We start from the raw sequence: 26,252 nt of genomic DNA, 5'->3' as shown, positions 1-26,252 counted from the left end.
GCTGAGGATCGAACCCAGGTCACATGCATGCTAGGCGAGCGCGCTACCACTAGAGCCACATCCCCAGCCCCTAGAGAAATCTTCTGAATAATAATAGAGTGATGGTCTTTGAAAACTAAAAATATAAATATGTTCTGTTGATCTTTTTGATTCCTGTAAAACAGAAAGTATAGCCCGTGGCTTTGTTTCCTCTCAGGATGATAATATTGTACTACATTAATTTGTTTTACATTTTATGTTTCAGAAGTTGGACTTTATAGAGTCTGACAGTTCCTGTTCCTCTGAAGCACTTTCAAAGAAAGAACTCTCTGCTGAAGAACTCTGTCAGCGCCTTGAGAAACTCATTATTGAGGACAAAGCAAATGATGAACAGATCTTTGACTGGGTAGAGGTATAGAGACCATGTGATCCTCTCTGCCATAGAGATAAGGAAGGTTCTTGTGTGACCCTCTCAATTCACACACCATATCTTTTCCCTTTGTGAGAGTTTTTAAAAAGAAAAGATAAAAACATAATAATTGAGCTCACACTACATAAAGATGTTTGTTACTTTTATCTAATCCTAGCATTAGTAAATCTGTTTATCTCTTAGCAGGTCTGTCTTTCCTATTGACCTTGTTTGTTAATATCTTTTCTTTTTTATTTTTTAGGTTTAAGTGGACACAATATCCTTATTTTACATTTATGTGGTGCTGAGGATCGAACCCAGTGCCTCATGCATGCTAGGCGAGCACTCTACCACTGAGCTCCAGCCCTATTATCTTTTTTTTTTAATATATAATATTTATTTTTTGGTGTAGATGGACACAACACAATGCATTTTATTTTTATGTGGTGGTGAGGATTGAACTCCAGTCCTGCCCGTGCTAGGTGAGCGCTCTACCGCTGAGCCACAATCCCAACCCCAATATCTTTTCTTAATCTGTAGTCTTCTCTTCATTTTTCTTCAGGTCTAGTCTATTCTTTGATTCTAGAATTATAATATTTGGCTCTGATTCATAGAAGAAATATGCAGTTGATATTTTTATAACAGAAGAAACAGATTGTTTGAAGAGGTATTTATTATGTAATTACATTTAGGTAATTAGTTTATTTTTCTCAAACTGTGCTTCAAATCTAATCCCTTTGAGAATTTTAATTGATATTCAGTGTTTGAAATTGCTCTGTCAAGCCAGGCATAGTGACCCACACCTGTAATCCCAGAGATTTGGGCCAGCCTAGGCAATTTAGCAAAATTCTGTCTCAAAGTAAAAAATAAAAAAGGGTTGGAGAGGGCTGGGGCTGGGGCTCAGCTGTAGAGTGTTCGCCTACCACGTGCGAGACACTGGGTTCCATCCTCAGTACCACATAAAGAATAAATGAATAAATAAAATAAAGGTATTGTGTCCAACTAAAACTTAAAAAAAAAAATTTTTAAAAGGGTTGGAGATATACCTGTAGGTTCTATCCCCAGTTCCAAAATGAGATTGCTCTGTCAAACTGTTTATTAATTATTGTTTGATTAAAAAAGTAAGGGAACATTATTATTTTGTTTCTTCTTCAAAAGTAATTGTTTAACCTTTGCAGAAATAACTCTGAGGTTAGACTAGTCTGGCTTCAACTCAAAGTATTTTTAAAAAGGTATAAACCAGGAACTAGCTATAACACATAAATGGTCATGAAACATTGTACACATGGCTTTTGGCACTTTCTCCTGCCCTGCATCACCTCCTCTGCTGCCAGTTCTGGTGCCACACATTTCTGTTCTGAGGGAGACTGCTTGTGAAGCCTCTGGCTGGAGCACAGTCCTCCGTGGCCACTGCACTGCTGCCCAGAAGAGCTGGCCATGTCACTCAGGCTTTCCGTCCACTCTGCTCCCATGGAGCCAACAGTTCCTCCCAACTGATGATGAAGATTAGGCATTAAACAAAGAGAACTGCTAGTTCATCTACTTCAGTCTTAAAATTCATCAGTACTGGGCTGGAGGCGTAGCTGCGTTGTAGAACACACTTAGGCATGAGGCCTACACTCAATCCTAGTGCCAAAAAAACAAAAATTCATCAGTACTAAACTTACCTCTAAATGTCTTTGAAATCCTTAACTTTTCAACCCAGCAGTTTATAACAATGTCTTTAATTTTCCCTGGCTAGTCATTTCAAGCTTGACCCTCTTCGTGGCAAGTACCATACATATACTCTATTCAAAGAGGCTGAGACAAGCTTTAATTTTTTCACAGGCATAAGGAACATAAACATTGAATAATATTTAAAATACCTGCCCCCAAAAATGTCTCCCCATCACATTAAAGTTAAAATGAAAGAGCAATGTTGGCATGTACACACAGAACTGCACAGTGCTGAGGAATACTCCCCTGCAGCTATGGTGTGCTAGCCCCTAAATTATAGACCTGGCTAGATCATTAATACGGATTATTTATTGAGGAATCATGTTTTTAATTGGCTTCAAATACACATGATAAGTCCTCTAAGACCTAAATACTGCTACTTGGAATATTTTCACATAGAACTGGCCGTAGCCAAACTATTTTAGAATGAATTGAAAATTTAATGTTTGCAAGGATGTGCAAAAATGTGACTCTGTCTGTCCTTAGTGCCAGGTTAGCCCTGGTTTGGGGAAAATAATTTCTGTGGTATGCAAGGGTACATTTAACTGTTTTTTGTTTTGCCTTTTTGTTTGTTTGTTTGTTTAAACTTAAGGCTAATCTAGATGAAAACCAGATGAGTTCACCTACATTCCTTAGAGCTTTAATGACAGCCGTTTGTAAAGCAGCTATTATAGGTAAGTGACATTTCTGGAAGTAGGTTTTATTTATTTATTTTGTGTGTGTGTGTGTGAATGGAAAATTTATTTGCTCATTTCTTGCATTTGAAGTACTATTCTGAAAGTAGGTTTTAGTATCTGAAATCGTTATTATTTCCACTACTGATTATATGGTCTGATTTTTTATTGTCTTCAAATCTTGTCCTGTATAGCTCAGTTTTTGTGCAAATGGGTAGCATTTCTGTCTACCCTGCCTGACCATCTCAAATATGGGACAAATAGATGTTCTTGTCTCCAAAGAATCCAATTTGAGCAGCTACTGTTCACCTTGTATTCTACAATTCAATAAGTTGTTGCATGCATCCAGGGGTGGGAGGGTTTGTTGTATGTGGCTCCCCTGCCTGTCCTAGTGCTGAAGATGGAACCCAGGGCCTCACTTATGCTAGGCACCCACACTTCCACTCAGCTACATCCCAGTCCACATGGAGCTTTTTCCTTATCTATTCACGTCCATCATTCAAGACCACCTCCTTCCATTTTGGAGTTATAATGAAGGGGTTCAGTATTCTTAACCTAATATCAACGGAGGGCTTTCTCATCAGGAAAGTCACATTTTATAATAAATGCCCATATAAGGAAAAAAAGTACCAGCATTTTCTCCTGCTCTGTGTTGACTTGATTTTATGGGAATTGACATTTTTATTGGATATTTCTGAATTATGTAGATGAGATAAAATTAGGATTGGTAGAAGCCCTAAATATTCCTTATTATTTAACAATATTTATGAGGACATCAACTTAGCGTTAGGTGGAAATCCACATTTTTGGCACTCAAGTAAGAAAAAAAATCTTATCAGTTCAAGAGTTGTCTCAGAGGGCTGGGGATGTGGCTCAAGCGGTAGCGCGCTCGCCTGGCATGCGTGCGGCCTGGGTTCGATCCTCAGCACCACATACCAACAAAGATGTTGTGTCCGCCAAAAACTAAATAAATAAATAAATAAATTCCCCCCCCCCTCTCTCTCCTTTAAAAAAAAAAAAAGAGTTGTCTCAGAATTTCAAGTCTTTGTCATTCCACATGTAAGCTCTCTGGGGCTGGGGTTGTAGCTCAGTGGCAGGGCACTTGCCTAGCATGGGTGAGGCACTGGGTTCAATACTTAGCACCACATAAAAATAAAATAAAATAAAGACATTCTGTTGATCTACAACTATAAAAATTTTACAAAAGAAAAAAAAAAGCTGCTGGGGGTGGTGGCACATACTTGTAATCCCAGTGGCTTTGGAGAATCAAGAGTTCAAAGCCAGCCAACTCAGTGAGACCCTGTCTCTAAATAAAATGCAAAATAGGGCTGGGGATGTGGCTCAGTGGTCGAGTGCCCCTGAGTTCTATCCCTGGTTATCCCCTTCCTCCACAAAAAAAAGAAAGCTTCTGGCCATGCCTGTTATCCCAGCAGCTAAGGACGTTGTCAGGAAGATCAAAAGTTCAGGGCAAGCCTCACTGTCTATCAAGGCCCTAAGCATCTTGTCAAGACCCCTGCCTTTAAATAAAAATAGTAAATGCTGGGGATGTAGCTCAGTAGTAAAGCTTCCCTGGGTTCAATCCTCAGTACCAAAAAAAGAAAGACTTTCCTGCCACTTAATTTAGCTTCAGAATTTTAATTTTAAGATTTTCTGTAGGGTGAATTGTTTTCAAAGTGAGTTTTAAGTAGTAGGTGAACACAATACGTTTATTTTATTTTTATGTGGTGCTATGTATCAAACCCAGTGCCTCACGTGTGCTAGGCAAGAGCTCTACCACTGAGCCACAACTTCAGCCTCTCAATGTGAGTTCTTTAAGGACATAAGTCACAAGCTATGTAGAAAGAATTCATAAAATTTTTTAAATGGAACCATAAGACTTCCCCATTTTAAAAATCAAGGTTTAGGCCAGGTGTGGTGGCCTGTGCCTGTAATCCCAGCTCTTATGAGACTGAAGCAGAGGGATCACAAGTTTGAGGCCTACTTTCCAGCCGAGGGCCTTATAAGGAATCTAACCACTGAACTGTACCCCAGACTTCTAATTTCCTTTTATAATGTTGCTTAAAAGTACTCACTTGAATTCCTATTATTATTATTATTATTATCATTATTCTTCCCTGGATTTAATTCTCAATACTGAAAGGGAGTGAGGAATTAATCAAGTTAAGGAGTGCAGAAGCTGCTTTAAAAACCATATTGGGGCTAAGGATTTGGCTCAGTGTTACGCACTTGCCTTGAATATATGAGGCCCCAAATTCAGTCCCCAGCACTTAAAAAAAAAAAAAAATCCCCCAAATCCTAAATTGTATCCCATGATAACTTCAACAGAGAATAGAAAATCTCATGCTTCTTGGCTGAGGAAGCTTTCCTCAGCCCCTTTTTATCTTGCTTTTATCTCAAAAGGCATAGAATGAGGGGTTTGTTTGGTGTTTTTTTTTTTTTTTTAAGAGAGAGAGAGAGAATTTTTAATATTTATTTTTTTAATTTTCGGCGGACACAACATCTTTGTGTGTATGTGGTGCTGAGGATCGAACCTGGGCCGCACGCATGCCAGCGGAGCGTGCTACCGCTTGAGCCACATCCCCAGCCCTGTTTGGGGTATTTTTTTTTTCCCTCCACTATCATAATAGTCTTTTTCCTCCTAGGAATAGTAAAATGGTCCCAACTCTTGTATCCTTCTGGAAAGATTTGGATGAACTGCCACTTTAATTTTCTTTTTTTTTTGTATGTGTGCATATGTGCATATAACAATGCTTTTATGGACTACAATGTAAAATTTTGATATGTTATCTTTCCACCAAAGTGACAAAATATTGGGGGAAAAAAATCAAGAGAAAAGGTTTATTTGCCTCACAATTGCAGAGTTCTTGTTTGCTTGGCTCCATTTGTTTGGACCTGTAATGAGGCACAGCATCATAATGGGGAGCACAAGATATGGAGCAAAGCTGCTCACTTCGTGGTGTCTGGAAGCAGAGAAAGAGAAGGGTATGGGCTCCCCATGTGCCCTTTAAGGGCATGCCCCCAATAGCATAACTCTTCCTTTCACTGGATCCTGCCGCCTAGTGTTTCCACCACCTCCCAGTTGCCCTACAGGCTGGCAGCCGAGCCTTTAACATATGGGACTTTAAGGCACACTTCATACCCAAACTAGAGCAGTTTGTCTACAGTGTGGAATGATTAAATCAAGCTAATTAATATATATCCTTTTTGTATCTTTTTCATGGTGAGTCATTTGATTAATATTGCTTTTGTAGGTTGTTGTAAAACTACTGTCACTTTTTCATTATAATTAAAGGTAAATAATTGGGTGCACTATTCTTGAGGGATACAAGAATTCAAAATGCATCTCTCCTCCATTTTTTATTATTTTTGAGACAATATCTTATTAAAAATATTAGAGCATTTGGATTTCAGAATCTTGTCTTGGAGCCCCTTACCTCCTCTTTCTGTACAAAACCCTTTGAGTACTATTGTCAAAAAACTGAAAGTGGTTCTGTGTGTTAAATCCTTAAGTATAATGCCTACTTCCTCTATTTCCTCTAGCTGACTGTTCTACCTTCAGAGTGGACACTGCTGTTATCAAGCAGAGAGTGCCGATTTTACTCAAGTACCTAGACTCAGATACAGAGAAGGAACTGCAAGCACTTTATGCACTACAAGCATCAATAGTAAAACTTGATCAACCTGCCAGTAAGTTTGCCTCATGTTGTTATAAATTAACCAAACTAGTGGGTGAGATTTATCCAGACCAAGACTTCAGAGGTGAGTGAGGATTTGAAGATGGGTAATAGAAGAATCACTAACAGTAACAAAAACTCAGCCAACATCTTAAACATATCTGATATTGTTTATTTGTTTCATTTTTGTTTTTGGAGACAGTCTTACTGTGTTATACTAGCAAGCCTCCTCCCTCAGCCTCCCAAGTAGCTGGAACTATAGCCATATGCCACTGTAATGGGTTCCAAATTGAATTTCTTACAGACTTATATGAGAAAATGTCAAAAAGAGCCAGGCACAGAAGTGCATTACCAGCTGTTCAGGAGGCTAAGGCAGGAGAATCATGAGTTCAGAGCCAGCCTCAGCAGCTTAGTGAGGTCCTAAGCAATTCAGCAAGACCCCGTCTATAAATAAAATATAAAAAAGGACTGGGGCTGTGGCTCAAGGGTTCAGTTCTTATTACCAAAAAAAAAAAAAAAAAATGCCAATAAGAAAACTAGTTTAGGGCTGGGATTGTAGCTCAGTGGTAGAGCACCTGTTTAGCCCTTGTGAGGCACTGGGTTTGATTGTCAGCATTGTATATAAATAAATAAAGATCCATTGACAAATGGATAAAAAATATATATATTAAAAAGAAAACTAGTTCATATTAGAGATTTAATACTTACTTTAGAGGAGATCTGACATGTTAAGGCACTGGGTTCAATCCTCAGCACTAGGGGGGGGGGCAGGGAGAGGGAAGAAAGGAAGGGAAAAAGGAAGTTGTGTTCATCTACAACTAAAGAAATATTTTTCAGGGCTGGGGATGTGGCTCAAGCGGTAGCGCGCTCACCTGGCATGCGTGCGGCCCGGGTTCAATCCTCTCAGCACCACATACAAACAATGATGTTGTGTCTGCCAAAAACTGAAAAATAAATATTAAAATTCTCTCTCTTCTCTTTCTCTCTCTCTCTTTAAAAAAAAAAAATATATATATATATATTTTTCAAAAAATGTTTCTGGGGTTGGGGACATAGCTCAGTTGGTAGAGTGCTTGCCTTGCATGTTTAATCCCCAGCCATCACAAACAAAAATGTTTCTGTACCATTAGTTATGGAAATCATGCCACATGTGCCTTACATGCATTTAATGAAGCAGTCGTGACTAAGAAACTGAATTTTTCATTTTACTTAGTTTAAATAGCTACATGTGGCTAGTGGCTACCATATTGGACAACTCAGGTCAAGGGCATGATATTGTGAATAGTCTCGGGGATAATACTTTCCAGAATGCTCAGACATCCAGCAAAAACCTTAATTATAACCATGGCATATTTAACAAAGTATTTTAGAATAATTTTCAGTTACAAGTTACTCATTCTTGGCTAACCAGACAAATAAGGTAGCCTGAACACACCCTAGTCTTAATGATACTGGTAAATTGATAACTCTGTTAAATCTTAGAAGATTCTTTTAATATTTTGTGACAGCTGGTACACGTTTGTTTTAGAGATGGCACTGAAGAGTAGTTCTTGGGCACTTCTTTGTTGGGATGTTTTGCAAAAGTTTTGCTTCTATCCTGGAGCTGCTGAATCTCTCCAGGAGATACAGGAACAGATTAAAGCTAATTATCCTAAGAGTGCAAGTGAAGAGCCATCTAAGTCTGAATCAGAAAATATGATTATTTTTTCCTTCTCTCAAGGTCTTTGAAAGATCATTTAAAATCCTAGCTTATTTTTCTATATTGTTATAGGAAGAGGACCTTTTTGTCAAATGAGACATCAAATGGTTGGATGAAATTGATGCTATATGCTTAGCCAAATTAAAATGTCTTCTGTAATTACCATAATTCCATAAGTCATCCCTGGAGAGCTGTTAGTTTTAGATTTACCAGCAACAGAATTGTGGCCACTGGTTCCCATTTTCCTATAGACTAACCAGAGTTTTAGAAAAAGAAAAGTGATTTCAGTAACTCTGAAAAAAAATTTTAATATGACTCATTCTTTTTTTTTTTTTAAAGAGAGAGTGAGAGAGGACAGAGAGAGAGAGAGAGAGAGAGAGAGAGAGAGAGAATTTTTAATATTTATTTTTTAGTTCTCGGCAGACACATCTTTGTTGGTATGTGGTGCTGAGGATCGAACCCGGGCCTCACGCATGCCAGGCGAGCGCACTACCGCTTGAGCCACATCCCCAGCCCCTATGGCTCATTCTTAATCTAATGTTTGTTGTTTATTCTGTTACCTCCTTCCATCATTAATCTGAGTGATTAGAGAGCTGATAATAAATGATTTCTTTTTCTTTCTTTTTTTTTTTTTTTTGCAGTGATGTATATTGAACCCAGGACCTTATACATGGCTAAACAAGCACTGTAACACCGTCTAGCCTCAAGGAATTTTTTTTTTTTTAAGAATAATAAATGTAATTTTTATTCTGGCTTAATGCCTCTACCAACTTACTTTCTCTCCCCCCACCCCCATTTTTTCTTTCTTTTCTTTTCTTTTCTTTTTTTTTTTTTTTCCTTTTTGGTACCAGGAATTGAACCCAAGGGCTTTTAAGTATTAAGCCACATTTCTCCAGCCCTTTTTAATTTTTATTTAGAGACAGGCTCTCACTAAATTGCTGAGGCTATCCTTGAATTTGTGACCCTCCCGCCTCAGCTTCCAGAGCCACTGGGATAATAGGCCTGTGCTACAATAAGTTTCTACTCTCTGAGGAATATAGAGAATTAAAATTACTCAATTTGGACATTTAAAACAACAAATAACTTACGTTCACTGGATAGAAATCCAGATGAGATAGCTTTTGCCCATGTTTTTTCGTATGAATGATCACTCTTTTCATTTTTAAAACACAGCATTTGAAGGGGAAAAGAATTTACCCTGCCTTTTTTCCCCTTAATATTTGTTAAAATTATACTGCAGACTTTCAAAAAATGGAAAAAAAAACTATAAAGAAAAAAGTAAAAAGAAAATTTAAAAAGAAAGTGATAAGTACTCGTTTTTATTTTTCAATGTGTTTAGATTGAGAACTTTATAAAATGAAATGGCTTTACCAATATTAGAAAATAGTTTAAATTGAATGAAATAGTAGGAATAAAAAATAATTTAGGCTGCTTAAATGGTCTTTTACTCCTTGTTGGATAAGGAGTTGTGTAGGGTTGGTGTTCTTTGTGGGGCTGAGCTGAAGCTGGGCTCTTCACCCGGACTGCATCCATATGTAGCCCAGCTGTCCTGTAACAGTGATTATTTTTTTTTATTATCATTTTTTTAAAGTTAGACTTTATTGAGAGAGAGAGAACTTTTCAATATTTATTTTTTAGTTCTCAGCGGACACGATATCTTTTTTTTTTTTTTAATTGGTGCTAAGGATCGAACCCAGCGCCCCACGCATGCCAGGCGAGCGCACTACCGCATGAGCCACATACCCAGCCCCCTGTAACAGTGATTATGATGAATGTTGTTGATGCTCTTTTCTGGGAGAATGAATGTGCTTTCATTCATTCATTGCTCTTCCTCAAAACTACAGTGTCCCAAAACTGATGGCTTATTTTGAAACCCTTACAGATTTGCTACGAATGTTTTTTGATTGCCTGTATGACGAGGAGGTGATCTCCGAGGATGCCTTCTACAAATGGGAGAGCAGCAAGGACCCTGCAGAGCAGAATGGGAAGGGCGTGGCCCTGAAATCTGTCACTGCGTTTTTCACATGGCTGCGGGAAGCAGAAGAGGAGTCTGAGGATAACTAAAACTTCAAATACACAAAACGAAACAAAAGAAACAATTTAAGTATTTTTTTAAAAAGTTTCACGTCTTCGCCAATCACAGTGCAGCAAGGCCAATTCTCGCAGAAATCCCCACGTGTGCACGAGTGGGAGAGGGGAAAGAGAACAAAGGTGATCATGGAGGAAAAAGGTACTGGAAACAAGTAAACTTCCATCCTGAGGGCGGGAGCACTAAAACCAAAATACATGTATTATTTATAGAAAATATTTTCTGTTTTAATCTTTTCTTTTTAAACAAGGACTCATACTTAAAAACACATTTAGCAAAAAAAAAAAAAAAAAAAAAAAAAGTTGAGAACTTTTAATTTATTTTAAGGACTGCAAATGCCAGTGTGTAATTTTTTAATTTGCAGTTTCTGTAAACAACTTGTATAATAGAAAAGCAGAGAAATAAATGTCCCTTCCCTTCATATGCACCTCACGTTTGTTTTAAGGCATAGTAGTTAGTCCAGATTTGAGAAGGTTTGGGGTGAACAAGGTAAGAAAGATATCTCTCTTTCTCTTTTTTTCTTCTTTTTTCTTTTCTTTTTTCTTTCTTTTTTTTTTTTTCTGGGCATCAAATCTTTCTGCCTGCCTCTCAGCTTGCTTCAGAAAATTAAAAAAAAAAAAAAATCACAATAGTAATCAAAACATACATAACCTTGGAACAGAAGGAAATGCTGTGGACCAGAGAACTCCAAGATTGTTCAAAAACAAAAAGTGCTACCCTGGAAAAAGTACTCTTAATACTTTTGAAATCTTTAGAGCAACTTTAAGGCTTGTAAATACATAGAACAAATATTTAAAAAAAAAAAAAAGAAGAAGAAGAAGAAATTGACTCAATACTATTTCTTTTCACTTTCAAAATATAAAGAACAAAATAAAGACAAACATTGCAAGTTTAAATGAAAGTAAAGCGACTTCTCCTTTTGACAGCTGTTGCATGTGTGCCCATCCCTGGGAGGTGCTATCTGGCTATTCATTATCTAATCCAAATCATTCCTGAGGAGTGTGGTATGTGTATGTGTGTGTGTACGTGTGTATGTCTTTTTAGTTCACAAATGAAAGCTATTTTATGGGTAGAGAGGGCATTTGTGTTTGGGTGGGGATGCTCTTCTGGGAGTCCTGGAAAAACTTGAAACTCCAGCTAGAGATACACTTTAAGTAACAGCAAACCCAAGGTGACTTTTAAAATGACAAATTCCCCATTGTGTATCAGGGTACTATTTTACTTTGAGATTTCCACTACCACTGATTTTTAAAATCTCTTCTCAATTGCCTGGAATATTTAGGAAATCCAAAGATGTCTTCTGAAGAATGAGGGGGGCACCTAAGTTATGCTTTTTCATAGGGGTGGGTTTAAAACCAAACTAGTACCATATGTGGAAGGTGACATTGCTCCCCAGCTCCAGCTCCGTGCAGGCCATACTGGTGAGTATAAAGCCAATTTATGAAGAAAACCGGGCTACTTCCAAATAAATAGTCTTTATGTTTTGTATCTGGATAACCAGAGATTTCTGTCAGCTTCCATCTATTAAAAAAAAAAATAATACAGAATAAGACTTGTGAAACACAAGAACAAAATTTTCTCAAGCAATTAAAGGTTTTTCATCAGTGTAATTGAATACAGTACAGAATCATGCTGTATATAAGCCCACTGAGACCATTCTGAGTGGTGAAGAATTGAGTCTGGAAAGTCTCTTGACAAACTTGTGACAATATTGCCATAAGAGATGAGGCCTGAGAAGTCATTTGGGGTCTGGATACAGGCCCTGCCTGGGAACCCTCAATTGGAAGCAATCATCCAGGTCTAGGATATACTAAGTTTTAACTGCCTTCAGAATCAAATTCAGAGAATTCTGATCCAGGAATCTCCTGAATAATAGGTTTTTAGAAGACTATTAATAACACTGGGGGGCTGGGGATGTGGCTCAAGTGGTAGCGCGCTCGCCTGGCATGCGTGCGGCCCGGGTTCGATCCTCAGCACCACATACCAACAAAGATGTTGTGTCCGCCGAGAACTAAAAAATAAAAATATTTAAAAAAAAAAAAAAAAACACTGGGGTGTGGGGTGGGGAGTTAGAGAAGGCAAGTGGCGACTGCCTCTTGGGAGTCAGTGGCTGTCATTTGCAGGGATCTAACCAGGAAGGACTTTCAGGTAGTAGAGATGGCCTATTCATAATATTTTAGATATAGACAAGTGTTAGAAGTGGAGGAAAGAAATATTTTTAGAAGGAAAAAAGGGGAGAAAAACTTAAAAGATATAAACATTTATAGTACAATAACAATATTTGAAATCTCACCTGTAGCAGGAAGTATGATGAGGAGATTACAGAGAACCTTTGGTAGCTTGTTGCTGTATACAGGGAATGAAGTGGCCAAATATGGGCTGGAGTTGTAGCTCAGTGGTAGAGCACTTGCCTAGTATGTGTGAGGCACTGGGTTCAATCCTCAGCATCACATAAAAATAAATAAATAAATAAAGGTATTGTGTCATCTATAACCAAAAAAAAAAAAAAGTGGCCAAATATGGCAAAGTGAGATCATTGCTCCCTACTGAGTCCTACTGAGCTGTGAGGTATTGTACTGAGTGTTCCCTCCTGTCTTCTTGCTGGAAAGCAAGGTTTGATGGATTTTGTTTCAAAGAAATAGGAGCATTGGCAGCCTGTACTCCTTCAAGATGTAGCAAATGTGCTGTTATGCAGGCACAGTACTTTTGTAACTAATTTAGGTGTCTGTGGTTATATTCAAGCCAGTTAACTTATGGGTACATTGTAACAAGTAAAAGTTTGGTCATTTTGGCCAAAGGAACATGATGCCAAAATAAACTCATTGTACATTCTTTCATAGGCCAATAAGTTAGTCACAGCTGCATTGTGTACTAGTTTTAGTCAACAAATACTTAAAGGATAGAGGTTTAGCTCAGTGGTCAAACCCATACTTAGCATGGGTGAAGCCCTGGGTTCAACCCCTAGCTCTGCCTCAAAAAAAGAAAATATATATATATGTACTGAGTATGGAGTGTGACAGTGCTGTAGCCCTCTGATCTCTTGGAGCTCCTGTTCCTTATGGAAACAAAACTAGAGGTTAACACGCTGCAGAAGACCCTCCCTTGCCAAGTGTCTATTCCTTATTCTGGTACATCTTTGGTTTGTTTTTTGTCTCCCATTTGCAACAATTAAATCCAAAAGCAGCTTTTGAGCTACTCTCCAAACAAGTTTTCATTTGGGGCTTTTTGACACATCCTTTCGTTTCAGATGACCCCATTCAAGTCAAAAGGATTTAAGCTGGGGACAGAGAATAGGCTGTTGGATCCAGCTCTGTGTTTTCATTACTCAGGGTTTGTTCTTTTAAAAGAAGAAAAAGAGGAATGATCCAGCTTTTCAGTTTTGATCATTGTTGGCACTTCCTCCTGTGTGCCTCATTTTGGAGGGAGTAACCTTTTGCATTGCTTCTATTTGTTTGCATTTCTATTTCTTATTGAGTTACAATACCGCACTATAAATTCACCCTTGTAGAGAGCACAATTCAGTGGTTTTATCATGTTCACAATTGTGCAGTCATCACCATTGTCTTAATTTCAGATCATTTTCCCCCTCAGAATATAATCCCATACCCATTAGCATTCACTCCCCATTTGCCACTCTCAGCCCTAGAGCCGGTAATCACTGACTGACTTTTGTTCAGGGACCTGAAAGCAGGGATTAGTCCCTGAATTTTCCTTCTTTAAGTACGAGTGTAACTTTAAAAAAAAAAAAAAATCAATACTTTTGGTGGTTGTACAGAAACCCCAATAAATAATAAAAAGAGTTTGCAAAGCCATTAGCTTCTGTTTGCAACACAGAAAATACATGTCAATTCTGGACCAAAATAATTTCATTGAAATACTAAAAGTGATATGGAAGAATTAAAAGAGATTTGCAGCAACTGTTTTTAGTGGTCAGCTACAACAAACCAAACTAGCAGCTGTATTGTTCATCAAGAGTAGGTTTTAATTTACAGTTAAAGAGTGTCTGGTGTTTAAAAAAACAGCTTATGAATCATAAGACCAAGGTTGAAAAACAGAAATTGTATTAACACCACCAGCAAGCACAGGGTCCTCTCAGTATTCTGCCCTCCTATTTTTGCAGGATGCACACTCCCCAGTGTTGTACACATCATTTATAGTTATTAAAATCAGTCTCTATACAGGGTACCTATAGGGTAGTATTAAGTCCTGAAGAAGCACCAAGCAGTTTCATAGGCTTAACAATCCAGATCACAAATTCTGAAGATAAAATAGATTCCATTTTGCCTTAATTTTTATTTTATTGGTACTGGAAATTGAACCCAGGGCGCTCCAGCACTGAGCTACATCATCAGCCCTTTTAATTGTTCTTTTTTTTATTTTGAGACAGGGTCTGGCTAAATTGCCCAGGCTGACCTCAGATGTCCAGCCTCTTGAGTTGCTGGGATTACCAAATTTAACTTTTTTTTTGTTTTTGTTTTTTGATGTAACGTGAAAGTATGTTTACAACTATCAGCTAATGGTAAACAAGTGCCTGAACATTCCCTTCTGTCACTCTGTGGACTGGCAATATATGACCTGGGAAGTCTGCCATCCTAATACTGGCAACAAAAGTCTGGTCATTTCGACCTCTTGTTTCTTGTTACTTAAGTAATTCTTGCGTTTCGGATTCCTTTGTGAGTCGGTCTTACCACGGTGTACTCTAGAATAGTTAAGGCAGAGCTGGAGTTAGAGTCTGGTATTTTATTTGTCCTTTTCCTTGAGGCACACTTGTACCTAACGTCTGTTTATTCAGAAACCTGAGCTGCTCACTTGCCATGTGAGAACCGCTCAGTAAAGAAGAAAAACATGGCCAGCGCAGTGGTGCACACCTGTAATCCCAGCGGCTCAGAGGCTGAGGCAGGAGGATCACGAGTTCAAAGCCTTAGCAAAAGTGAGTTGCTAAGCAGCTCAGACCCTGTCTCTGAATAAAATACAAAATAGGGTGAGAGATGTAGTTCAGTGACTAAACACCCCTGGGTTCAATCCCTGGTACCAAAACAAACAAAAAACATATAGTATTCAGATATGACCTGCATAGCCAAACCGTCCCAGCCACTTGGGAGATTAAGGCAGGAGGATCCTTTGAGCCCAGGAGTTTGAGGTCAGCCTGGGAAACATAATGAGACCCAGTCTCCAAAAAGAATGTTACATGGATGACTTAGTCAAGTAAGAGTAATGGAAATTGAGAAATCCTATAAGTTAACTGACAATAAAAGCCTGGCATTTCAAAATTTGAGATGCAGCTGAAGTTCTACTTTCAGGTAAATACATGGTCTTAAATGTCTTTCAAAAAAATGTGGACATGCCAAACAGTGAAGTACACCTGCAAGTTCTAGCTACTCGGGAGGCTGGGCAGGAGGACTGCAAGTTCAAGAACAGCCTGGGCATCTTAGCAAGACCCTATCTCAGAAATTAAAAGCGCTGAATGGCCGAACCATTGCACAGCATTCCTGAGACTCTTGGTTCAATCCAAGAAATCTAAAAGGCCATCAGAGGAACCAATTGGAGAGAAAATATTTCGTGGGTGGTTATCAAGAGTTCATAAAGGAAGAAGTCATGCATGCATTGTAGTGGAAAGAGGTTCTAGACCAGAATTGGGTTCTGTGGCAAGTACAAAGAATGGTGCCTTCAAAGAATAAAGAAAGGATTGCAGAATATGATAAGAAGTCATTCATCCTTGAATGTGCCCTATTAAATCAATCCAGGTTAACTTTTTCTGGACAAATAAGGGGAAATAACTTTTTGAAACTTGCCTTTTACTGTCACGGTATATATGATGATTTTTTAACCACACAGGTTGTTCCGTAAGATTAAATGGAGCTAAAAAATCCTATCACTTCATTTTTGCAGTACATTTTCTATTTTGTATAAAAACACAAATATTTACCACGTTACTGTTGCCTACAGTAGAGTAATGTGCTGTTTAGGTTTGTAGCCTAGGATCAATAGGCTATACCATACATGTGTAGTAGGTTATCCCATATAGGTGGGTAGAAGTACACTATGTTTGTACAACTATGAAATCTCCTAAGGCATTTTTCAGAACACATCCCCCGCCTCATGAAGTGACTGTATGACCATCCTGTCATTTAGAATTCATAGATATCAATCTTGATTTAAAAGAAAAATTATTTTTCAACAAAAGAAATCACAGTGCTTTTAGAAATTATATCCAGTCCACAGAGTTAGCCACACAGTATACTGAATAAGTGCAGCCTCTTGGAGTGAGCAGTTACAGGCAATATCAGGGTTAATCAAAGTATGGGCCTTGGATAGCAGCACCAGTAAGTATCACCTGTGAGCTCATTTCAAGTGCAAATTCACAGACCTCAGATTACTAAAACAGACCGTGAAGAGTGGAAGGAACCCAAGAAACTTCTTTTAACCAGATCTTTGGGTGATTTCTTGGTGCACTGAAATTTTAACCACTGCCCACCAGTAGTTCACCTCCCTGCCACAGTTTATAAAGCTCTTCCAAAAGCTCATTAAAAGCAAGCAAACTTTTAGAATCTTTGGGCTTTTGCTTTCTCGTCTATAATACAGAAACAATAAGCCCTTCCTACAGCACTAATAATACCTACTAAATATAAACAAATTTATATATAAATATATATTAAATACATATATTAGTAATATCTATTCAGGCAATGCAGGGTGGCATCTGACTGGTCTTTCCACCATGCTTGGACATGTAAAGTGGTACTCCTTCCTTTCACTAGGTGGGTGCCTGAGCACAACAGAAGACTTGTACTTGGCAAGAACTGTGACCTGTGCTTGGTTTCTGGGAGGCAGTGTCCCCCCAACCCTGCAGAATTCCTTTTCACCATGCAGTCTGTATTTCACGCCTTGGGGAAAACATAGTGAGTGTATTTTGAAGCTTTGGAGTTGGAAAAACAGGTATAGTAAAAACAGCAATAGTATAACCCTGCCAGGATGTTTCCACCTGTTTTTTCATCTATTAAAGAAAACACAGTCTTTCTCATAATTTTATCATGAGGATTAATTAATGGAGATCAGATAAAATTGCCCAGAATTTCTGCCTAGGGTACCTAGGCTCTGCTCACCCATATCAAGTGTTTTTTCATTCTACAACCTTACGTCACTTTTGGCCACATACAATCAAATGACACTGTCCATAAATGTAGGAGATTATGGTGGTTTGCCTCCCAACACTTAATAGTTTTATCATTTTTTTTTTTTATGGCTCAGTGGTAGAATGCTTGCCTAGCACATGTGAGGTCCTGGATTTGATCCTTGGCACCACATAAAAATAAAATAAAGGGATGTTATCATCTACAACTTAAAAATAAAGATATTGTCCATCTATAACCAAAAAAAAAGCTTAGTGTCCTTTTCAAGTTATACATTGTACACATTGCTCTAAAAAGAAAATGAGTGTGCTTTTTTTTTTTTTTAAATGAATACTGTTAAAAATGCATGTTCTGTCACATCCAGCTCTGGCCTTGTTCCTACTGGAAGAGATGCCAACCACTTTGGATAAATAGATTCTTATATTAAACACACTCGCTGGCTGGTTAGACCAAATTCCAGTGTTTTCTTACCAGTATCATGGACTCAACAAGCAGAATGTGAAGCAGAAACACAGAAAGTATGTTAAATTTCATCATGGGCTTTTTGGTAAAAACATCTGTTGGGAAGAGCAAGGAGCATCACAGATAAAATGTGAATTTTCAGAGTTGAACAAATGGTTCCAAGAATTATGCTACTCTTTCCACAGTATGGGTGACTGAAGGTCACATGTTTGAAGAGTATTCAAAGTTAGTGCAGTTTCAGCTTGTTTTATAACAGGAAAAGGTCTTTTCCATCACCATATTTTTCAATCTCTCCCCCAATAGGATCTAATTTTATAAATCTGATTTAAAGAATTCTGTTGTTCCAATCACAGATTTTTACTCATGTTTTCCTTTACTGTATTTTTTTTTTTTGGAGGTGGGGGATCTTTTCAAATGCCCCCATATCTACATGGCCTGAAAATTTCAGTTTGCTGGGACTTCCCTGGTTTAAGAATGGAAAATTCTGCCTTCCACTACCTGCCCAACCTTCCCACAGTAGATAAACAGAGACAGTTTATCACCTGGGTATCACTGAACTGCCCTTACTTTCTCAACTCAGATAATCCCCAGCCTGACTGACCTTGATGCTCTTAAAAGATGAGCCTTTAAAAAAATTAATTAAAAAAAGAAAAAGAAGATGAGCCTAGAAAACCACATGGAAGGAGGGACATATTGTTGACACATTCACTTCATATTACACAGAACTGGATATGATCTGCTTTTTAAAAAAATATTTAATGGTAGATGAACACAAAGTATCTTTATTTATTTTTATATGGTGCTGAGGATTGAACCCAGTGCCTCATACATGCGAGACAAGCACTTTACCACTAAGCTACAGCCCCAGCCCCTGGGTATCTACTTTTAAGTAAGTCTGGCAAGTAGGATCTCTTCCATCTGTGTAAAGTGCAGTTGCTTGCGTCTGGCATTGTAAAAAGAGAAAGACCTATCAACGTAAGAACCAGAACCTGATGAGAAAGGCTGCAAAGCCAGGCCTGCTATTTTCTTTGGAGTTTGCACAACTAAGTACCCCGTTACCTTGGTCCTAGATTCCCTTTGCTACAGGATGGAAGACGCCTCTGGTAACATTTCCAAGTGTTTTTGATCCCTTGAGGGCTGAGTAGCAACTCCAATAAGTCAGATGCTGCAAACTGAAGAACAAACTAGACTTAGTTTACTTAGTTTACTTTACTTCTTTCCAGTAAAATCTTGGCACGTTCAGAACTCAGGTAAGGGTTGTAGGAAGAAGCTTGATTCCTATTCGACACCTAGGACACAAGTTCCCAAATTCCAAATGGCAAAATTAATTTAGTAGATTGCAAGGAACATTTGAAAAAAAAAAAACAGGGATGTATTTTAGGGCAAATGTTATTTTGTAAAAACTTGCTTGATTTTTATGTACTGACTCATAGTTCTTTGTTCAGAAATGTTGAGATCAGATAGATATATTTCCAAATTCGGAAATTTTCAGTTAAAGAAAAGTTTCAAAGTTGACTGATGGCATCTTGGCCTCCTTAACACTACAAACAATACAAAACTGTTGTGGGGCTGGGGATATAGCTCAGTTGTGCCTCATATGCACAAGGCCCTGAGTTCAATCTAGAACCACAAAAAAAAAAAAAAACACCCTTTGGGGCATGGGGCATGGAGTGATAGTAAACCTTTATCATCAGCCTCCATTTTTTTGCTAAGTATTTGAATTGTTCGATCTCTTGCCATCTCTTTCCAAGCTGACGCTTATTTTGAGAGTCACTTCCAGTCTTTCTGGCTGGAAACCAGAAAAGTCAAGTAACCACCAACTGTCAAGGCCATACCTTCTGAAGTGATCCATTAAAAGCAGAAGTCTGGCTTTTAATGACTTCTGCATGAAATTGGAACCCTCAGCTATGATTCTTTGGAATAAAGATCAACCCTGTTAAGAACAAAATATTTCTTTCCCCACCAGCCAATCAAGAGTCTTCAGGGGCTGGGGTTATGGCTCAGCAGTAGAGCACTTGCCTCCCACGTGCAAGGCCCTGGGTTCGATCCTTAGCACCATATAAATATAAATAAATGAATAAAATATAAAATAAAGTATAAAAAAAGAATTAGTCTTCAAAATTCTCCTTACTGACACAAGGTGGAATATTAATAAGACTAGTAGATGTACATTTCTTGGGGGCAGGGAAGGGGGACGGGGATTGAACATGGGCCGCTTACTCACTGAGCCACATTCCCAGCCCTTTTTTTGTATTTTTATTTAGAGACAGGGTCTTGATGAGTTGCTTAGGGCTTCACTATGTTGCTGAGGCTGGCTTTAAACTCATGATCATCCTATCTTAGCTTCCCAAGCTGCTGGTATTACAGGTGAGCACCATCGTTCCCAGTGGTAGGTGTATCTTGTGCCTGCAGTGCAGTACTCTAGTCATTATTAGAAGCTACAGTTGCTTCAACTTTTTTTTTTATCTTTATGCCTAACAATTCAAAGTCACCTACTTTGTTTTTCTGTACAAAACATGACCTTTTAGCCTAACAGACTTAAGTGACACATATTCTTAAATTTGAGGAATAACAAAACAATAAGCCATTTATTGCCTTGACAACAGACTGTCAAGTCTGCAAAGCTTGCAAGACGCTTAAGTTTGAACAAGAATCTGACTTTTCAAAAAGGTTGTTTTTTTTTTGTTGTTGTTGTTTTGTTTTTAAGTTAGAAATGATAGTTACACAGCAAGGACTTATTAACACTTTCATTTGGGGGTTGGGGGTATTGCTCCCAGAGTTAGACTCCCAGGTATTATTCTTCTGATCCCTGTCAAGGGCAAAAACTGGTTAAAAGATATCATTTTTGGTTAGAGTAATAAGATGTCATAGAAGAGAATAAAGATTAAACCAAAGGAATAAATATGAACATGGAACTAAAAGGATTCTTGGTAGCAGTATGACAAGGTGTTTTTGAATGAGAGGGTCTTCTTGGTGCCTAGAAATCCACTCTTTTTTGTGGGGGCAGGTACTGGGGATTGAACTCAGGGACATTCGACCACTGAGCCACATCCCCAGCCCTGTTTTATATTTATTTAGAGACAGGGTCTCATTGAGTTGCTTAGGGCCTCACCATTGCTGAGGCTGGCTTTGAACTCAAGATCCTCCTGAGCCACTGGGATTACAGGTGTGCACCTTGTGTCTGGCTAGAAGCCCACTCTTTGACAGCAATCTTCATAGATTCCATAGGGGCTAACCTGCTCTTGCAGGTTGCCAAGGTGGATATTTCAACCAGTGTGGAGAGTTAAACAACTGTTTACCTTTTTTTTTTTTTAATCACTGAAATCACTAGTGACCTCAGTAACTTTTTTTTTTTAAAGAGAGTGAGAGAGAGACAGAGAATTTTTAAAATATTTATTTCTTAGTTAACGGCGGTAACAACATCTTTGTTTGTATGTGGTGCTGAGGATCGAACCCGAGCCGCACACATGCCAGGTGAGCGCGCTACTGCTTGAGCCACATCCCCAGCCCAACTGTTTACCCTTAAAGGGCACAAAAATCATATCATTTTATTACAAAACACAATTGAATTAAATTTCTAATTCTAGCTCAAAGTAAAACAAGTCATGTTGGTGGCATTCAAGAGTCCGAGGCAAGAGAATCGCAAGTTTGAGGCCAGTCTCAGTGTTTAGACCTTTTACAGAGAAAGGAGTAAATGTGGGGCAGTCTGTGATAACTGCATGATTCTGCTCAGGGTCCCCATTCTAGGAAATCCCTTCTTAGGAAAGCTCAGAAACATGAAGAAACATAGGATTTGTGAACTAGAAAAATATGGTTAACCTGGTGCATGCCTAAAGTCCCAGTGACCCAGGAGGCTGAGGCAGGAAAATCCCCAAGTTCAAAGCCAGCAACTTAGTGAGAGCCTGTTTCAAAAATAAAAAATAATGGGCTGAGGGTGTGTTTAGGGGTTAAACACCCTGGGTTCAATCCTAGTACCAAAAAAAAAAAAAAAAAAAAGCTAAAGATGTTAGAGATGAAACTCAACGGTGCAATGCTCCTGAGTTCAATCCCCAGTACCACAAAAATAAGTAGTCCAAGTGACATAAACTATAAAATCATACCCCACAGTTTTTAAATTAATATACAGCTACATATGTAAAACAAAACTGGCTAGATATTACATTTAACAGAGGTGAACTACTTTAACCAATGACCATGTATAAAAAATAAATTTCAGACCCCTTTATAAATAGAGAACTTGGGGCTGGGGTTGCAGCTCAGTGGTATTGTGTCCATGTACGACCAAAAAAAAATCTAAAAAGTAAAGAATTTAGAGCTTCAGTTTTCTGCAAGTGACAGCCTTAGTGCTGGCTTCTGCATGTGTTTGTGTTCTTCAGGAATAATTTTGTTTCAGGGTTTTCCTTTTGTGTGTGTGTGTGTGTGTGTGTGTGTGTGTGTGTGCGCGCGCGCGCGCGCGCAGGAGGGGAAAGGGGTATTGAGGATGAAATCCAGGGCTTGTGCATTCTACCAATTGAGCTACATCCCCAGCCTCTGGGTATGTACCTATTGTGAACGACACAGCAAGTTTTATTTTTGTTTTTTTAATTTTTAAGCAAAAATCTGAAAGAGCAGAAATCTACCAGTTTCCTTTTGAGTCAACTTCTTATATGAGATGAGGCTGACACATTTTAGAGTAAAGGAAGAAATGTAGGACGTTTCAATTATATGAATTCATAAAAATGGAATATGTCTTTAAAAAAGGAGGCAAAGGACTGAAACATTAAAAATGAATGTTGTGGCTCAGTGGTAGAGTGCTCGCCTAGTATGCATGAGGCACTGGGATCGATCCTCAGCACCACATAAATATAAAATAAAGATATTGTGTCAACCTAAAACTAAAAATAAATGAATAAATAAAAGAATGTGAACGAATGAAGAAATTGCACAAAATGACGCCTAGTCCTTTTACATTTTTTCGGCACTGGGGATTAACCCAGGGGCACTTAACCGCTGAGCCACATCCCCAAACCTTTTTTTGTAATTGTTTAAAATTTAGAGACACGGCTTAGGGCCTCCCTAAATTGCTGAGGCTGGCTTTGAACCTCAACCTCCCAAGCTGTTAGGATTACAGGCGTGCACAACCGCGCCTGGCTCCATAGACCTTCTTAACAACTTTAGTATGACAACGGGAGTAAGGGAGAATGAGTAATGCCATCAGGACATCAGTGACAATCTTCACCTAGAAAAGAATCCTTGGTGGTGGTGGTTAAATTTGAACTGATGGAGTAGTGATTGGCTATGGCTGTGAAACTGATACGAAGGTTATAATGCTCATGGCAGGGCCAGGGGAGCCTGGCTAGCGTTTAGTTTTATAAAAAACCTTTAGAAAGACTGGCACACGCATGAGTGTTCATCAACTGCTGTGCGCTTGGGGAATGCCAATTCACTATTTCCTATATTCATTACCTGCAGCCACTCCCTGTCCCCCCAAAATACATCAGGGGAAATGAAAACTTTAAGCATGAAGTCTTTCCAAACTGGTTTTGAAGATTTACGCCTTTTTCTATTACAGTAATTAGGATTTAAGTTGCTAAACTATGTTGAAACCAACATAAATATGCCATTCGAAGGCATTCCCTGTCTTCGGATGGCTGGGTTTCCTTTTTGGGTAGGGAAAGCCCCACGCCCACGTGCGCGGATTAGGGACCGTCTCATAGATGAGAAAAGCAACTTTTCAGACCTTTGTCCCAAGTCACTACACTACACTTTCTTGAGACGTTCTGGGACAAAACTGAGGCTCTGTATTCTCTGCAACTGTTTTCCCAAATCCATCACGGTCTTTGAAGGCAGCGTCCCAAGTGAAAAGTGGGAAGTGTCAGCTCCTCTAAAGGCAGACGCACCGCCTAGCGGAAACCCAGGGAGGTCCGCAGTCTGAGCTGGAGCAGAGAAAGGATAAACAGGGAAACCAGTGCCGCCCCGGAGCCCTACCACGTGCACCAACGCGCCGCTCCGCCCGCGCCCCAGTGGCCAAGCGCCCTCTCGCGCCCCCTCGCGCCCCCTCGCACCCGGCCGGGGCCGCACGTCCCGCGCGCTCCTTCCGCGCGCGCGGGGGGGCGGGGCAGGGCGGGGGCGCGCGCGCGGGGCCGCGAGTAGGGGGGCGGGGCAGCAGAGCTCGGCGGCTGGGCCTGGAGGACAGCGGCGGCGGAGGCGACCAGCGGCTGCGGGAGAGGCGCCGAGAGGCCGTACGGGACACGGGCGCCAGGAACAGGGAGCGCAGAGGTAACGCAAGACGGAACAGGCGGGCGGGGAGTGAGCGCGGGATCGCAGGGCCCCGAAGGCGAGTGGCGGAGGCCGCCTGCCCGGGGCGCCAATGCCGCTCCCCAAGTGGAGGGGGCGGGGCGCTCGGGTCTCGGGAGGAGGCGCCTTTTGTCTGCCTTTCGCGGCCGCTCCGCCCTCTCCCCTCCCCCCTGCGACCTAGCCCCCTGCCCCTCTAGCGGACGCCTCCTCCGGGGCCCTCCGGCGCGCGCGCTCCCGCCCTTGTTTTGTTTGGACTTGGGGGAGGAGGGGCAATGTCTCCCTGGCCGGGCACCCCCCCTGCGTCCCAGCGCGCCTGCGCCGGCGCGCGCAGCCGCGCCCGGATTGGCTACCGTCTCGCGCATGCTCCTAGGCCGCGAGGCCTGTCGGCCGCCGCGCCCTCCCCTCACCCCATTCCCTCAGCGGCCTTCGGAGCCGGTTCGAAAGATGCCGGCGGCGGTGACTGGCTGCGGCGGGCCCGCCCCCCGGGTTCTCCGCCCCCCCCCCGCCGCCATTATGGAGCTCCCAGCGGTGAGTGTGCGGAGGCGAGGCCCGCGCTTCGCTGTCTCTCGCGTGGCCAGGTCGGGCACCGCCACGTCCTTGCCGAGCGGAGCCCGCGGCTGTCACCGCTCCGAGCCTCGGCGGTCGGCTTCCGCTGCCCCGAGCGCCCCTGCCCTCTTCGCCCGATTCTCTCCCAGCTGTCGCGTGTCCGCCACCGTGGCCCTATAGCGCTGCCGCTCGCTGCCTCGCCTCTTTGTCTTGGCTGTTCTTGTTCGCGTCCCTCCGCTTTTCGTGGGCGCGCTGTCTGCTGTCAGCTTCCCTGCTATGGCGGCCTTGCGCTTCCGTTTTCCCCTGTGCCTCACCTAGGACTTGGAGCCCCCGCACCTTAGGCGGTGTGGTTTCCATCAGAGCAGTGCTTCCGTAGGCTGTCAAAAGATAGCATCGCCAGCCTGAGTGTGTGTAACCAGGTGGAGGCAGAGTGGTGAAGTGAGAGCGCTGCATCTGAATTGACCACTCTTCTGTGGCCGGGGACAGTCACCTAACCTTTTTGAGACAGAAAATTCTCTCCTGCACAGCCAGAGAGGACTGGTGGGCTGTACTAGCCCTTCCGCATGTAAATTCTCCCTTGGTCGGTTCTTGTACTTCCTGACTTTTCATTGCATTGACAAGCTAGAGGCCGCTAACAAATACGGCTTAGAAATGCACCCGGACCTTTTGAGCAATTGTCTTGACTTAATAGTGAAGTTAGACGTGACTGGTGTTATTTTGGAAGGTATTTTGGATTTGTTTAATCTGGCATAGGCATAAAACTACTAGCTTTTAAGAATTTTACTGCTCCTTTCAAAAGTGTAATTTGTATCAAAGTAGATGTGACATTTTAAAGAGTTTTTTGAGTTTTTATTTTTTAAGTTTACTTGGAAGTTGAGGACTGGAAGTTGGTTGAGGAAGTATACAGAATTCATACATAGATGAAAATCTTAACTCTACCTATTTCGATTGATGATCTGGAGAGGAGGGACCACATAGTGTCTTTGGCATCTATGCTCGAGGTTCACAGACATGAAATATTAATTTACTTTAATATGAAAGTGAAAAAAATTGTCAGCCAAAGTACAGGGATTCACATTTTACAGGACTCATTATATTTGAGTATAGTGAAAGATTTTGGATCGGGAACAGTTTGAAGTACATAATTAGTGTTGTTAGACTGCGTAGAGTAATACATATACTTTCTGGCAAATTAAGAAACAATAGTATTTTCCCTGAAATGCATATTGTTAAAATACCTTGTTAAATACCTTAGTTTTTCTGTTTCTTTTTCTTTGGTTCTTTTTTTTGGGTGGGGGGTGCGGTACTGGAGGTTGAACTCAGGGGCACTCGGCCACTGAGTCACATCCCCAGCCCTGTTTTGTATTTATTTAGAAACAGGGTCTCCGAGTTGCTAAGCACCTTGCTGATGCTGAGGCTGGCTTTGAACTCGCAGTTCTCCTGGCTCTCCCGTGGGGATTACAGGCATGCGCCACCATGCCCTGCTTGCTTTTCCTTAATATGGAGGGAATACAACTGAAATTTTGAAGTTTTTATTTCTGCAAGTTCTTTATTGCCTGCATTACAACTTAATTTAGGCATTTTTGACAAAAGCAAAT

The 26,252-nt window shown here is 40.4% G+C and overlaps 2 protein-coding genes across 38 annotated transcripts in view; both read left to right on the top strand.

Moving 5' to 3' along the window:
• Eif4g3 (eukaryotic translation initiation factor 4 gamma 3) overlaps window positions 1-10,456 on the top strand; it is a 283,893-nt gene extending 273,437 nt beyond the window's left edge. For all 31 annotated transcript variants that reach the window (XM_078025501.1, XM_078025499.1, XM_078025498.1 and 28 more), the window contains 4 exons: window positions 245-391; window positions 2,697-2,778; window positions 6,319-6,465; window positions 10,034-10,456. In XM_078025501.1, coding sequence (XP_077881627.1) covers window positions 245-391; window positions 2,697-2,778; window positions 6,319-6,465; window positions 10,034-10,215 — 558 coding nt within the window. In that variant the 3' untranslated portion in view covers window positions 10,216-10,456. The remainder of the gene's footprint in view (window positions 1-244; window positions 392-2,696; window positions 2,779-6,318; window positions 6,466-10,033) is intronic.
• A 13,479-nt stretch (window positions 10,457-23,935) lies between these two features.
• Hp1bp3 (heterochromatin protein 1 binding protein 3) overlaps window positions 23,936-26,252 on the top strand; it is a 39,597-nt gene continuing 37,280 nt past the window's right edge. For 5 of the 7 annotated variants that reach the window (XM_078025519.1, XM_078025518.1, XM_078025516.1 and 2 more), the window contains exon 1: window positions 23,936-24,090. The gene's annotated coding sequence lies outside the window, so the exon portion shown is untranslated. Of the gene's footprint in view, window positions 24,091-24,511; window positions 24,637-26,252 lie in introns of those variants that run through there. The other 2 variants (XM_078025521.1, XM_078025515.1) reach the window with 2 other exon arrangements.

Source organism: Ictidomys tridecemlineatus, chromosome 11 (genome assembly GCF_052094955.1).
Source record: "Ictidomys tridecemlineatus isolate mIctTri1 chromosome 11, mIctTri1.hap1, whole genome shotgun sequence".
NCBI lineage: Eukaryota > Metazoa > Chordata > Mammalia > Rodentia > Sciuridae > Ictidomys > Ictidomys tridecemlineatus.
This window is presented reverse-complemented; position numbering and strand designations above follow the sequence as displayed.